The 15,501-nt window shown below is 56.6% G+C and overlaps 2 protein-coding genes across 2 annotated transcripts; both read left to right on the forward strand.

Annotated features, from left to right (window-relative positions):
• The first annotated feature begins 4,434 nt into the window (after positions 1 to 4,434).
• On the forward strand, positions 4,435 to 14,710 carry DPH1 (diphthamide biosynthesis 1). The gene is made up of 13 exons (XM_059909065.1): positions 4,435 to 4,527; positions 6,356 to 6,508; positions 6,624 to 6,687; positions 8,281 to 8,402; positions 8,825 to 8,982; positions 9,112 to 9,233; positions 11,112 to 11,180; positions 11,909 to 12,065; positions 12,198 to 12,298; positions 13,142 to 13,220; positions 13,501 to 13,641; positions 13,812 to 13,919; positions 14,624 to 14,710. The coding sequence occupies exons 1-12, from the start codon at positions 4,467 to 4,469 to the stop codon at positions 13,899 to 13,901; spliced, it is 1,317 nt and encodes a 438-aa protein (XP_059765048.1). The 5' UTR covers positions 4,435 to 4,466; the 3' UTR covers positions 13,902 to 13,919; positions 14,624 to 14,710.
• Positions 13,926 to 15,457, forward strand: OVCA2 (OVCA2 serine hydrolase domain containing). The gene is made up of 2 exons (XM_059909068.1): positions 13,926 to 14,274; positions 14,624 to 15,457. Exons 1-2 carry the CDS (start codon positions 13,965 to 13,967, stop codon positions 15,121 to 15,123), a joined length of 810 nt encoding a protein of 269 aa, XP_059765051.1. The 5' UTR covers positions 13,926 to 13,964; the 3' UTR covers positions 15,124 to 15,457.
• Positions 15,458 to 15,501: the final 44 nt, after the last annotated feature.

The following is a 15,501-nucleotide window of genomic DNA, read 5'->3' on the forward strand; positions in this document are numbered from 1 at the left end:
CGGAGCTGGCGGCCTGCTTCTGCAGCCCCGAGCACTTTGCAGGCGGTTTTGAGGGGGGACGCCGCCCCCCGGCCGCCCGGCCGCGGCCCCCTCTTTTCCGCCCCCTCGGGCCGCAGCCGCCGCCGCGGTTGCTGCAAAAGGGCGCTCGCACGCACCGCCAAGCTCCGGAGAAAGCGCCCGACGCGCGTTTGCAGGACCGTGCGATCGGCGGAGCGGGGCGCCTCCCTTCCTCCCCCCGGCTTCCCCCACCTCTCCTCCCTTCTTCCCTCCCCCGCTCGCTAGCTCCCTCCCTCTCTCTCTCCGCTCCCCGCCCCCGCTCACGGAGCGCCTCCCATACAAAATTTATGAAAGTGCTCTCAGCTCGCGGTGCTGAGCGCCGTCCTATTCCCAGAGCAGCGGCGCTCAGCCGTGCGGCGCCGCCTCTCAAGGTGTTTTCGCTGCGCCCGACCCCGGGGACGATCCTCGGCCTGCGGCCGTCCAAGTACCTGCCCCAGTCCCCGGGCCAGTCGTCCGGCCACTCGAGAGCCCCTCCCGGGCCCCGTGGGCTTCCCGGGGCTCGCACCCGCCGCCCCACTCCCCGCTCGCCCTTCGCGGATGGAGGTCACCGAGACAGGCAGCTGGAAGCGTGCGCTCTGCCCGCCGGCTGGGATGCGAGGACCGCCGCCCAGAGTCCCCGATTACAAGTCCGCACCCCTGCCCATCTACTCCCTGGCCGGCTCCTCTTCCTCCTCGGGAGGCTCGTCGGCTCCTCCTTGCCCAGGATAGCTCCGGCAGACCCAGCCGCATCGCATCCCGAGACCCAGGACACTATCCTTTTTGAGGGGTGGTGTGGTGTGCCCCCTGGCTGGTCTACACATCTCAGCAAGAATTGGGGAGGCCCAGTTGCATATTCTAGAGAGGGAAAGACTGATGTGGGACTCAGGCAAGCTATCTCCGCCTGGGAGGGTGGGGGGCTCTGTTCTCCCTCAGTCTACACAGATCCTGCCCGGGGCTTCGTGGAAAATGGAGGAGGCACTGCCTAAAAAGCAGGTCCCACAGGGGACCAGTTGGGCTGAGCTTAGAGAAGGTTCAGGCCAGATGAGTCCTGGGTGGAGGCCGGCACCCCCTACTGGCCTGGGATAAGAGGGGTCCTGCAGGGGGAAAAGAGTGGGCTAAGTCACCCTTTAAAGGTACATTTATTGAGGGTCTATCATTGTAGAGTACTACTATTCCCCGGGGATTCAGCCAATGAAAAAGGCAAGGTCCCTGCCCTTGTGGAGTTTACAGTTAATAGGGACCAACTGAGGAAAGTCCAGATGAGATGGCGCTTGGAAGAAGAAAAAGCCAGGTGTTGTTCTGGAGCTGATACGGGCAGATCAGGGAAAGCCGTTCCGAGCAGGTGACATCTAAGCAGAGATCTAACTGAAGTGAGAGGGTGAGTAGTGTGATTCCTTGGAGAAAAAGTTGTCATGATCAGAAGGTCAAAAAGAAGGCCATTATCATTCATTCACCCATACATGCATTCAACCACACTGAGGCTCTGGGTCTGTGCTAACTACCTAGGCTTGGACTTCCAGAAGTTTATGGCACAGTTGGGGAAGACCCACAAGCTATCTTAGAATGTGACATGAAGAGATACAGAGTGTGGGAGGGGGCTCTGCTAGCTCTGTCGGGGGGTGGGGGGGAAGACCATCCAGAAAGACTTCACAGAAGAGATACCATTGGTCTTGAGGGCTGAATTCATCAGGCTGAGAAGGGGAAAGGCCATTCCAGGCAGGAAAGAATGTGCAAATGCTTGGAGGTGAGGGAGTAACCTTGTTCTGAAGATTAAGAAGATTGGTCGGGAACAACCATGGCAGTCCAGTGGTTAAGAAAGAGCTCGCCTTCCAATGCAGGGGGTGCGGGCTCGATCCCTGGTCGGGGAGCTGGGATCCCACATGCCTCTTGGCCAGGAAGCCAAAATGTGGAACAGAGGCAATATTGTAACAAATTCAATAAAGACTTTAAAAATGGTCCGCATCAGGGCTTCCCTGGTGGCGCAGTGGTTAAGAATCCTCCTGCCAATGCAGGGGACATGGGTTTGAGCCCTGGTCCAGGAAGATCCCACATGCCGCGGAGCAACTAAGCCTGTATGCCACAGTTACTAAGCCTGCACTCTAGAGCCCCTGAGCCACAACTACTGAAGCCCGCGCGCCTAGAGCCCATGCTCTGCAACAAGAGAAGCCACCGCGATAAGAAGCCCGTGCACCACGAGTGCAGCAACGAAGACCCAATGCAGCCATAAATAAATAAATAAATAAATAAAATCTATATAAAAAAATGGTCCACATCAAAAAAAAAATCTTAAAAAAAAAATTGGTCCATCTTGTTGTGGGAAAAGAAGGTGAGGTATTCTCTTAGCCTCCACCAGCTGCAGAGCTGGACTGAGCCACCCGTCTGAGCCCTGCCAGGCAGACACTAGCTGAACTCGATGACGCTGAGAGCTGCAGAGGCCCTCCACCAGTAAACCAATGTCAGCGAGGTTGAACAACTTGACCAGCATCTCACAGCAGATCAGTGCCAAAGTATGGGCCTGAATCAGGGTGTGCTGATCCTCCTTCCACCTCCTCAAGCCGCCTCCCCATGACCCCCTGCCCCACAATCTCCAGTATCTTAGGCAAAGTTGGCTGGGGCTGGGCGTGAGTGTGAGAAGCAGAGTTATTTCAGTCCTCTGGCTGGGTGCTGTTTTGGAGTCCAGCCAGGGAGTGGGGGCGACCGTGGGTGGGTGTTTTAGTTTAATGTGGGGGTAGCACTGTGCCCGCCTTCTTGTCAGGCAGTAATTACTCAGACTGCTGAGTAACTCTGGCAGGGAGACCCCCATGGACAGATGGAGGTGTTCTCCGCCTAAGTTGAATGGCAGCCCCCAATGTCCTGCACTGCAGGGTCTTGGGGCACATGCTCATTTCCTAATGGGTGCCAGGGCAACTCATTTAGGACAGGGGCTGTGGGGCAATGTTATAAAAGGATGGGGGACTTCTATCACCAGTGGGCCCACCTCTGCCTAGGGAAAGGCCCTAAGGGATACGGGGCCTGCTAGGGAGAAGCCATTACTCTGCTGGAGCCAGTTTTTCCCCCTTGGAACTCACAGCTGCAGCCAGAGCTAAAGCTGCCCACAGGCTGGGCCTTAGTGTCCTGAATGGGGAGGGGCTGGACTCACGGGGTCCCTGGAATTGAGATCCTACACCCTGGGGGTCCAGAGAACCTGAGGGAATGGGAAAGTGCAGGCTGGAGTCTTATCAAGCTGACGGGGTGTTCCTTGGACCCATGTTGGCCACATTCCTGTCCAAAGCTGTGATTGTCCTCAGAGCATCAGTTGGTGGTCTGAGGGGCAGAGCACTGACCCCTTCTGGTCCTCCCCTTGGCTGCTCATTCCCAGCCTGCCCAGCCAGCTCTCCTCTCTGGGCAGTCTCCCAGGCAGGGCCCGTCCCTGGCTGCTTGTTTTTCACTTCTCCATGCACCTTAATTAGGAGTTTCCAAGCAGGGAGGGCCTCCAGGGGAGCCCGAGGCCACAGAGCGCCTTAAAGGGCCAGCTGTGCTCACATAGAGAGCAGAGAGGAAGATGGTGCCAGAGGGCTGCATGGGCAAACGGCCCTGGGGGACGATTGCTCTATGGGGCAGACCTTGCTGAAAGCCAGTCCTGCAGGTACTCTGCTCTTCCAAATGTCAAGGCTGTCTCACTGGCTACCCTGCCTTCTCTTTGGGCTTCCAGGAGCTTATGCCACTGATCAGGAGAGAGGCTTCCTAGGCCTGAGGGGCAGCCTAGGCAGGGCAAACGTTGGCCAGAATCCCGAAGGTTTAGGCAGTCGAGTCCTTAGACTTCCCCACTCTCCCAGGAAAGCACCTTCAGGCTGGGGGCCTTCCCCTGGTAGCAGTTTATCACAGGTGAACCTTCCACACTGTCGGTTCTAAAGGTGTAAGGGCAACCCAGCGCTCCGGAAACCGGCACCAAGACTTAACTTGGAACTGGCTCGGTGGGTGCTGAGTTCTGTCCTGTCCGAGCAATGGGGTCCTCTGAGGCAGGGAATGCGGCCCCACCCATAGGCATCCAGGGCTTATCAGGAGGGGGGAGAGATTGAGGGGAGCTGAAGGAGGACCCTGTGGTGTCCCCATTTACAAGACTCCGCCCGCAGAACTGGGGTAGGGAGTCGGCAAATAGGAGGGCACTTGTCCGGGAGAACCTGGTTCAAGCTGCCCGGAAGGGGAGGAGGGGACAGGGTCGCCGGGAGAACGCAACTGCTGTGGCCGGAGACCACTAGGGGCTCCCGAGAGTCTCGACCTTCCTGGCTGACCTGGGGTTCCACTCTAGCCCCACCCCTATCTTTCTCCTTCACGGTCCCCGCCCCGCAAATCCCCGCCCCTCGCTGGCCGATCGGCGATCGATCGCACTGTCTGCGCTCTCCTCGTTCTTCTAGCGCTGTCTTTTTGGTCCCAACGTGGGCCAGCTGGTGATGGCGGCGCTGGTTGCGGCCGAGGCCACAGAGTCCGGCAGCCGAAACGGCCCGGGCAGAGGTGGGTGCTAAAACGCTGCGGCCTCCGGACCTCGCATCTCGGGGTAGGGCCCCCAAGTCAGGGACAGGACCCTTTAATGGCGGCGGCGCGTTTCTCCTCCAGACCCAGAAGGCCTTGCCGTCGCTCGCTCTGGGCGGCTGTCGCTGGAGCCCAGGACGACAGGTCTTTCTTTTGCAGCCTTAGGGCACGATCGGGAGCAGCCCCTCCTAGGAGCTTGTAGTCCTCAAGCCGGAAACGCTACCCGCCCTGCCTTGGCGGGCAGACAGACGCCTGTAGACTCACGGATAAGACGTACCCGACGGGGAGGGAAGGAGCCAGGCGCGTTGCCCTGGGCATTCCACAAGTGTGCCTTCGGGGAATGCTTCAGGAAAGATGCACAAGGTTTCATTCACCTGGCACTTATTGAGCGCCCGCTGAATGCCAGGCCTGTGCTAGGTGCAGGGACTAGACTGCAGCCCTGCCCTCAGGGATCTCACAGTCTACCGAGGAATGCTGACATAAACAGAAGGTTACAGCCAAATGATAAAGAAGGAAGCGCCTACTGGCCCTTGGGACAAATCGAGCTGCTACGACTAGCAGCTCCCACACCCCAACAACCACAAGGGACTTGGGCCTCTGCCACAGGAGCTTCTGAGAGGGGCGGTCCCAGAGACGCAGGCTTGTGTTTCATGGCCTTTGAAACATCTGAACAAGTACCATAGCAGTGGTAACATTCAAATCTGGACTTAGGGTCCCAAGCCTGCCATTCTAGTTCTCCACTGCACCATCACCACCACCACCACCACCCATGCATCAGCCCTCCGCCCCCCTCCTCTCCCGCCAACACACACACAGAGGCTGAAGTGTCAGGTCTGGCAGGATCCCTGGCAGAAGTTCTGGCAAATAGTACAGGCTCAATAAATATTCGCTGAATAAATTCATTTCTCTCCTTGTCACATTCCCAAACTGTCTGGTGCCTAAAGGGATACCAGGGTTGGGCTAAACTGAATTATGGGGAGTAGGATGCAGATGAAGGGCTGCAGCCTTCCTAAAGGGCTACAATGTTTCTTCTCCTTTAATCAGGGGTTTGTAATTATTTGTGTACCTGCATTTGCCGCCACTAGACTACTAGGCCCTAAAGGGCAAGGTCACTTTTCTGTCCTTACCTGTTTGCCCACAGTCCTGACTAGAGTGTATTCTTTCCATCCTTCCTGGGGTGGGAAATGGGGTAGAATGATGGAACTGGGGAACTTGTTAAGTCAGTTAAATGTATGGTGTTTATTTCCCTTTTGAATGAGGAGAGGGAAGAGTGCAGGAATTAACCAGTGTAGACATAGTCAGTGGGACTCAAGTAAGGAAGGCAGTCTTTTAAATTAGTACTTACAACAGTTTGCTTATAGATCTCATATCTAGGATCTCAGAACTTCAAGGTGTTCTCAGGGGCTGGGAGGAGAGGGACATTTTCCCAGACTGGTTGGGCTGGCTGGGCTCTTGGGGTTTCCTCAGGATTGTTCTCTATCAAGGAGCAGTTGTGTGGACTTTTTTTTCATTTGCCTCTCAGTTGAGTCCCCTGGTGTCAACTTACTCTCCTGAGGTAAGAGCTGAGCCACATGCTCAAGTCCTTGATTCCCAATAATCTCATAACATGGAAATTAATTATACAGATTTCCTCTTAGCTTAATGGGTTGTCTTTCCAGCTTCAGGATGAACTCAGTGGGGAAGAAGGCTGGGCCAATCCCCTTGGCATCTAGGATCTGGGCCTTAAACTTGGGTGGTGGTAACAGCTCACTCAGGTCTGGCTGTGGTTTAGGCCAGGCACCAACCAACTCAGGCCTTGCACTCATCCTAGGTCGAGCCCCTCGGGGCCGCTTGGCCAATCAGATACCCCCTGAGATCCTGAACAATCCCCAGCTGCAGGCAGCCATTCAAGTCCTGCCTTCCAACTATAACTTTGAGATTCCCAAGACCATCTGGAGGATCCAACAGGCCCAGGCCAAGAAGGGTGAGCCCATAAGCTTTGAGTGGGTGGGGGAGGAGAGGTTGCCTGGCCGAGCCAGGGGCAGTGTCCCATCCCAGGCTCTTCCCAGCCCTCTGCTCATGTCTGCTCTGTCTTGCAGTGGCCTTACAAATGCCTGAAGGCCTCCTCCTCTTCGCCTGTACCATCGTGGATATCTTGGAAAGGTGAGCCTTGGGCCACTGACGAAGCTGAACCAAGACCTTCCCCATGTCCATTACAGCTCTGCCTGTTGGCATCATTTTTTCCTTCTGGACCTCTGCCTTACCGTGTTCCTTCCCACAGCCATACACACACCAAGGGAAAAACCCCAAACTAAACTCCTAGCCTGCTGCAATCCCTGCTTGTCTCTATAAATCTCCCCTTCTCTAAAAGAAATTGGGAGGGAGAAATGAGTCAATTCCAGTATCTTCAAAGGTGGGCCCACAGCAGGTGGTGGAGCCTGAGGAAGAAGCTAAGAGTCCTCAGAGTTGACCCTGCAGTGGGCTGGGTGGTCAGCGTGGGGTCTGGCTTGGGGGAAACTTTTTCTCTGGCACATTTGGAGGAGTGAGGCAAGAGGGGCTTGGCAGAGGGAGAAGCGCATAGGAGATGGTATTCAGTTCCTCTACCTCCCTCATCTAAGTTTCTTCAATACAATGAGCCATCCTTGGGAGGGGGGTGAGTGCTCAGCCATCTGGAACCAGCACAGGAACGGGGAGGGCGAAAGAAGAAAGGGGAGGTCACCTCGTGATGGGAACCTCCCACTTCCCTGCTGCTGCCCTACCCCCACCCTGCTCCTCATCCCCGCCGCCACAGACTCACTTCCCTGCTCCCACCCTCTTGCCCCTTGGGGATGCTCTCTGGGGCTCGGGCCAATTTGCATACATTTTAATCTATAAAAAATTAAGTGCTCTGGCTGACTCAGACGCCTGGGCTGCATTCTAAGGAGCTGAATTATCTGCTTCTGTGCACAGCCTGATTTGGGGAGAGGGGGGAGCTGCCTGGCAGCAGCTCAGCTTTCCGCACCACACCCCCAGGAGAGGAATGGGGAGACCCCATGACACTGAGCCAGACTCCACGCCCCAGGGGTGGGTCTCAGGGAAGAGCTAGTCCTCTGGCCCCATTCCTGTGATGAGTTCAGGGAGAGTGGGGTCTTCCCCAGCCACCCCATCCCCCAGTGATTCAGGCCTGGCAGCAGATCCCGTGGCAATGTGCTGGCCAGAGCCCACTCTTCCTGACGCATGAGGTGTGTGGGTGGCGCCATGTGCTGCGGAGGAGCTGTCCATGGGTCCCCCCATCCCGGGCACAGAGGGCCCTGACTAAGGGTGGGGAGGTAGCAGGGGGTCTGGGCGACGGGCAGGCTATGTGTATCCACACACGCGTGCCCACACACGTCATGGTGCCAGGGTGTGGGAGTGGGTGTCTTTGCCCCTGTGTGCATGCTCATTGCTCTGGGTGGGAGGAGTTGGGGCGGCAGAGGTCTGTGTTAGACCCCCTGTATACCAGGCTGAGGGTTGGGGGTCCCTCTTGCAGTCTGAGCCTGGGCAGAGGAATAAGGATGCTGCAGAGTCCGTCCTCATACAGCTACGGTTCCAGGAGCTGCTGCCAGTCCTGGGGGAGGTAGCAGCTGGGCCCCTCCTACTCTGTTGGCAGAAGTGGCAGCTTCCAACCCAAGGGATTGGGAGAGGTAGGGAGAGTGGAGCTGGGCCCTGAGATACCTCCACAGTTAGGTTCTCTGCTACCTCCTTGTGTCACTGTCCCATTGTTCCCCACCCCGACAGGTTCACAGAGGCCGAAGTGATGGTGATGGGTGATGTGACCTACGGGGCTTGCTGTGTGGATGACTTTACCGCAAGGGCCCTGGGAGCTGACTTCCTGGTGCACTATGGCCACAGCTGCCTGGGTACGGCAGACCAGGACACCCAGACCCTGGCAGGGAGGTGGGACTGCACGCTCATCTCCATCACAGTGCCTTGTCCTGCTTGTATGCACAAGGTGCCTTCCGGTTTCTGGGATGGCCTTGGCCTTCCTGCACTGCAGGTGGATCTTTCCTTTGGATTTGGTTGCCTTGGAAACCATGCTGCTGTCCCAGATGCGGGTGTTTGAAAGGCTGTTGGTGGTAGAGCAGGCTGGGCCCCCAGCCGAGTGACAGAGATGGAGCTTCTAAAAGACCTGTGACAACACCCTCCCCACCTCCCCCAACCCCTCCCTCTAACCCTCAGGCTAAAGCCACTGGTCCTGGCTACTCAGAAACCTTGGCCCGGGCCAGGCCCTCTGCCCCTCCTGCCTTCCAAAACAGTCTCCTGAACTCTTCCCTCCTCCCAGTTCCCATGGACACCTCGGCCCAAGACTTCCGGGTGCTGTATGTCTTTGTGGACATCCGGATAGACACTGCCCACCTACTGGACTCTATCCGCCTCACCTTTCCCCCAGCCAGTGCCCTTGCGCTGGTCAGCACCATTCAGTTTGTGTCAACTTTGCAGGTAAGTGGGCAGACAGTGGCCAGTCTCCAGGCTCTTCCTGGATCCCCATGGCAGGTGCTCCAGGCTGGTCCTATGGCCCTGCCTCTCCTTCCCCATCCACTTGCTTCCCTTCCCTCATTATCCCTACAGGCAGCTGCCCAAGAGCTGAAAGCTGAGTATCGTGTGAGTGTCCCACAGTGCAAGCCCCTGTCCCCTGGGGAGATCCTGGGCTGCACGTCCCCCCGTCTACCCAAGGAGGTGGAGGCTATTGTGTAAGTGAAAAATGGGGTGCCGGTCATAGAGACGTAAGAAATGTACCCTAGGAGGGAGCTGAGGTTCATCATCCAGGGAAGGAAACTGAGTCTAAAGCTCCTTAGCCATTCGTTCAAGGTCACCTTGCAAGATGGGGACCAAATAGGGTTTCAGGTTTCCTGTCTCCCTCTCCAGTGCTCTGTCCAACATCCAGAAGGCTATGCCCAGGGTGGAGCAGGAATCAGGGCCTGATGGGGGGGGATGAGGGTGGGCTAGAAATGGTGGGAATATAATTGGAGAAGATGGATGGGCACGCCCAGGCTGCAGCCCCATTAATTTAGCATCCGGACAGCTAACAAGCAGGAGCAGCATGTCTCCTGCTGCCTAATTATTTTAGGTAATGGAAATGCTTAATGTGGTGTGAACGCAGCCAGCCCCGGAGCCGACAGCTCCCCCGGCTAAGACTGGGGAGGGGAGCCCCATTCCCAGCTAATGGCAGGGAAGGAGGGAGGGGCACTCCCCGGACTCAGCCCCACCTCTGGGGCTGCTGCTGCTCCCACAAGCCTTGCTGCACCCACACAGGACATCCCTGCCCCTAGCAGGCCCACCTCAGGGCCTTCCCCAGCCCAGACCTGGGAGCCCTGCTCCCTGAGGGGCATTCCCCCTGTGCCTGTGCCTACATAACTCTGAGCTCATAGATGCCTACCCCTGGGGGCATCACGGTGTGTGTTGGAAGGAGGGACACCCTGAGTGTTGGCCATTCATCAAAATTTGGTGTGATCTCCAAGACAGAAGGAGCTGCCATGCAGATTGTCTTCCATGCTCTGGCCTCTCCATGGTCTGGGAAGGTACTGTTAGGGACAGCATCTCCTAGGCATGCTTGGTACAGCCTGATGGGTAAGCCTAGAATCAAGTCCCAGATATACTGCTTAATAGCTGTGTGACTTTGGGCAAGTTTCTTAACATCCCTGAACCTCACTTGTATCTTTTGTGAAATGGGGATACTATAGGTAGCAGCTTGGAGGATTACCTGATAGGACTGAGTGAAGTCATACATGTCAGGTGTTTAGCCCAGGCCTGGTACATGGAAGGCACAAGCCCAGTAAACAGTGGCTGTTATTACAACTCAATAACTGGACCCAAGAGCTAGTTTGGGCAGAGAGTAGCCAGTATATACCCTGAAAGCTCATTTATGGCATAGATGACACCCTGAACACTACTTCCCACATCTATATTGAGCTAGGTGAGGGAGAATCTGTCACTCCACCTCCAAGTTAGGATCTAGATCTAGAGCCTTACCATGGCCTTGGCTGTCCCTTTACACTTCCCCCAGAAGGTCGGGGTGGGGAGAGGTGCAGTTCTTAGATTCTGCATTACATAGCTAGAGGGGCCTTAATGGTCATCCAATTCAAACTTATTTTACATGTGAAAAAACCAGGATGGGGGTCTTCCCTGGTGGTGCAGTGGTTAAGAATCCACCTGCCAACGCAGGGGACACGGGTTCCATCCCTGGTCCAGGAAGATCCCACATGGGGCGGAGCAACTAAGCCCATGCGCCACAACTACTGAAGCCCGCGTGCCTAGAGCCCATGCTCCACAAGAGAAGCCATCTCAGTGAGAAGCCCGTGCACCACAACGAAGAGTAGACCCCACTCGCTGCAACTAGAGAAAGCCGGCGCACAGCAACGAAGACCCAACGCAGCCAAAAACACCCAAAAACAAAACAGGGTGGGTGGGGTGGGGTGAGGGGGGCAGTGTGTGTGAAATGATGCTTTGTCCCAGTTCACATACACAGTCAGCAGCATAGCCAAGAACTCAGTCCTCTGGACCTCCGAGCCAGTGCCTGCTTCTTCTGGTGCCCCACCCCACACTTACTGTTCCCTTTCTCCCCCCTGCAGATATCTTGGAGATGGCCGCTTCCATCTGGAGTCTGTCATGATTGCCAACCCCAATGTCCCCGCTTATCGGTATGGACTGAGCTGGGCTGACCAGCTGGGAAGGGGGTGGGGTTCCCTGCCACTGAAACCCTCAATCAGCCCAAACTTCCTCATCCCTTGTCCACTTAACAGCCCCCGGCCCTAAGGATCTGAGGCACTTGGGTTCTGAATCTGGGTATCAGGAGAAGGGTTGCTGCTGCACAGCACCTACCCATCCCCTGGAATCACACCTGGATCCTAGACCCCTCTCCCACTCTTGCCTGCTCGAGTTGTGGAACTGATCTTCCCAAAGACAATCTCTGCTCTTGCCTCTGTTCTTTTTTTTTTTTAATTTTTTAAATTATTTATTTATTTATTTATTTATGGCTGTGTTGGGTCTTCGTTTCTGTGCGAGGGCTTTCTCTAGTTGTGGCAAGTGGGGGCCACTCTTCATCGCTGATGCGTGGGCCTCTCACTATCGCGGCCTCTCTTGTTGCGGAGCACAGGCTCCAGACGCGCAGGCTCAGTAATTGTGGCTCACGGGCCCAGCTGCTCCGCGGCATGTGGGATCTTCCCAGACCAGGGCTCGAACCCGTGTCCCCTGCATTGGCAGACGGATTCTTAACCACTGCGCCACCAGGGAAGCCCTTGCCTCTGTTCTTAATTGCCTGCATGCAGCCTGAGGGTTCAGGAGACCAAGGGGCCGAGTCGGGGAGCTGTGTATATAGCACAAATCCTGTAAGTGGCTGTCACTGTGACCATGACAGCTTCTTTTCCAGATACGACCCGTACAGCAAAGTCCTGTCCAGAGAGCACTATGACTACCAGCGCATGCAGGCCAACCGCCAAGAAGCCATAGCCACTGCCCGCTCAGCTAAATCCTGGGGTCTCATCCTGGGCACTTTGGGCCGCCAGGGCAGTCCCAAGATTCTGGAGGTCAGAGGGCTCGGGATGGCCTCTGGAAAAGAGGACTAACTGGGAACCGAGCTGCGAAAATCAGTAGCCTAAGGGATTTAGCTTTGGCTGCTTGATCATGGGGACCCCAGCTCTGCCTCCCTCTCCCAACAGCACCTGGAATCTCGGCTCCGGGCCTTGGGACTTCCCTTCGTGAGGCTGCTGCTCTCTGAGATCTTCCCCAGCAAGCTTAGCCTTCTTCCTGAGGTGGATGTGTACGTTTCCCCACCTTACCTGTCTAGCTATGACTCTGGCTAAAAAAGCTTAGAATCTGGGTCCTGCCCAGCACCTATTGAAGGCTGGAGTCGGTGCTTCCATGATCATGAAATTTTAGTGTTTACAGAGCACTTGTCCAGCAGGGACTACCTTTGGCTGTGGGTCTTCCCTACTTTGTCTGGCTTGGGGGCTCACAGGCAACGGCAGCATCATAGTCCATTCTGCATGAGATGAGTTGGAGGGGTGGTTGGCACCTGCACTGTACCAGGCACTAAATTTGATTCTGGGGATATTATTGCAAATGAGCTGCCCAGGCCCTCCCTTCAGAAAGCTCATAGTCAGTGGAGGAAACAGGAGAAAACAAGCAACACCATAGTGTTATTCTTTTTTTTTTTTAACATATTTATTTATTTTTGGCTGTGTTGGGTCTTCGTTGCTGGGCGTGGGCTTTCTCTAGTCGCAGTGAGCGGGGGCTACTCTTCGTTGCGGTGCGGTGGCTTCTCGTTGCGGAGCATGGGCTCTAGGCATGCGGGCTTCAGTAGTTGTGGCTCGCGGGCTCTAGAGTGCAGGCTTAGTAACTGTGGCGCACAGGCTTAGCTGCTCCGCAGCACGTGGGATCTTCCTGGACCAGGGCTCGAACCCGTGTCCCCTGCATTGGCAGGCGGATTCTTAACCACTGTGCCACCAGGGAAGTCCCCATAGTGTTATTCTAAACAGCAGTAGGTGACAGTCTAGAATAGTAAGCACGCATTGGCTGTGTTGGGGACACAGCCATGTTCTTCAGCATGCTGCCCGGGAACAGGGGGGCCCCCCCTTGGATCTGACGTGACTTCCCCTCCCAGGTGGGTGCAGGTGGCATGTCCACGCCTCTCCATTGACTGGGGCACAGCCTTCCCCAAGCCGCTGCTCACACCCTATGAGGTAACACCACGTTTTGAAAATCCCTGGGAGAGAATGGTCTTTGCTCCTAGTTCTGTATAGGAAGGGATCCGAAGTGGGGTGGGTGGCCAGCACTTAGTTACAGCTGAGCCAGTTCCTAGCTGTGTGGCCTTGGAAGTCCCTTCACCTCTCTGAACCTCACATTTCCTTTCTGTGCTATAGGGATATAGTAGGACCTTCGTAGGCCGTCGTGAGGGCAGAATTAAATAATCCTGCGTAGAAAAATGTTGGCAGATGTTACTGTCCGGTGTTTCTCCTCTAGGCGGCAGTGGCCCTGAGGGACATTTCCTGGCAGCAGCCCTACCCTATGGACTTCTACGCCGGCAGCTCCTTGGGGCCGTGGACGGTGAACCACGGGCGGGATCGGCTGCTCCAGCACCCGGGCCGGCCGGCGCTGGGGAAGGTAGGAAGGAACCTCAAGGAGGGCGGAGAGGCTTGGGCGCGGCCAGACATTGGCCGCCTCCTTGGGGACGCGAGCCGAGCCCGCCGCCTTGCGGCCGCTACGGGAAATGCGTGTCAGCGGGGTGGGGAACGTCGGGGAAGCGGGACCGTGACCAAAGTCGGCCACCTCAGGTTCAGGAGAGGCCCGCGCGCCCCTTTCCAGCCGTGGCTTGCGAGGCTTGCAGCTGCAGAAACGAGGAGGTCGCGCCGCCCGCTCCCTGAAACGCTCCTTGGTCCCAGGTATCAGCTCCAGCTCTGGCCGGGCCGCACCCTCTCTCCGTTGTCATGGCAACGCCCACTCTCTCTGAGGCCCGCCTCCAGGGTGGTGCCGGCATTGGGTTCCGTCCCCTTATGTTCAACTTCCGCCCGGGGAAAGACCGCTTCCGGTCCCTCTGGCGCTTGCCCAGAATTATGGCTACGTCTCAGCCTCTGCGGGTCTTGTGTCTGGCCGGTTTTCGGCAGAGCGAGCGGGGCTTCCGCGAGAAGACTGGAGCGCTGCGGAAGGCGGTGCGGGGCCGCGCAGAGCTCGTGTGCCTCAGCGGCCCGCACCCGGTCGCGGACGCAGCGGGCCCTGAGGGCGCCGGGCCAGACCCCGGTGAGATGAGCCCTGCCCGGAAATGCGCTCAGTCTTCTCTGTCTTGCCTCGTCCCCGTAACGCCTGCCTGCACACAGCCACCCTTGCCCTCCCCTCATTCCTGCCACCCTCCCACCTCATTCTGCCTATGCCCTCCATCCTTCCCACCCCAGCCCCTCGCTCAAATTCCAGCCTGGCCCTCCCAGACTTCCACCTTGTCTCCTCTCCAGGTCAGTCTGTTCCCCCCTCTTTTTCCCCAGACTTTATTCTTTCCTTCAGCCTCCTCTCTTTCCCTCACTCCCTTTCTCATTTCTCTCCCCCTGGATTTACCCTTTCCCTAACTCTGAACTCTTCCCCCTCATCGCTGTAGGGCCCTGCCCTCCGGAGGAGCAACCTCGAGGCTGGTGGTTTTCCAAACAGGAGGCAGACGTTTTCTCGGCACTGGAAGAGCCCACGGTGTGCAGAGGTCTGGAGGAAGCCCTGGGAACGGTGGCACAGGCACTGAGCAAGCTGGGGCCTTTCGATGGGATCCTTGGTTTCAGCCAGGGGGCCGCGCTAGCAGCCCTTGTGTGTGCCCTTGGCCAAGCCGGCGATCCCCGCTTCCCTTTGCCCCGGTTTATCATCCTGGTGTCTGGTTTCTGTCCCCGGGGCCTTGGCCTCAAGGAAGCCATCCTGCAGGGCCCCTTGTTACTGCCTTCCCTCCATGTTTTTGGGGACACCGACCGTGTCATCCCCTCTCAGGAGAGTATGCAACTGTGTAGCCGATTCGCTGGAGCCATCGCCCTCACCCACTCTGGTGGCCACTTCATTCCGGCAGCCGCGCCCCAGCGCCAGGCCTACCTCCAGTTCTTGGACCAGTTTGCAGAGTGAAAGATCAACAAATGCCTTTGCCTCTGCATTCCCTCTCCACCCCCCACCCCCTAATGGGGACATATGACCTTGATGCAGCCTCTATAATCCCTGTCCTCCCCTTCTTTCCCCTACTGTGATCTCAAGAGACAAATATCAATACTTAAGACTCAAATTTTATAAGCCCAGCTCTGCACTCAAGAAAAAGAGGATTAGGAGGCCTAATGGACTTTGACCATGGCATCTGATATTCAAATATGAAAAAGGTCAGTGGAGCCCTGGATGAGTGGAGGGTAACATGAAAAGCGGAGACTGGCAGCACTGTGACTGCCACACAATAAAGTGGTGATTTGGATTTTGAGCATCTTTTCCCTGGTATACACAGGAAAACTCTTTATT

The sequence above is a fragment of the Balaenoptera ricei genome, chromosome 20 (assembly GCF_028023285.1).
Source record: "Balaenoptera ricei isolate mBalRic1 chromosome 20, mBalRic1.hap2, whole genome shotgun sequence".
Classification (NCBI taxonomy): domain Eukaryota; kingdom Metazoa; phylum Chordata; class Mammalia; order Artiodactyla; family Balaenopteridae; genus Balaenoptera; species Balaenoptera ricei.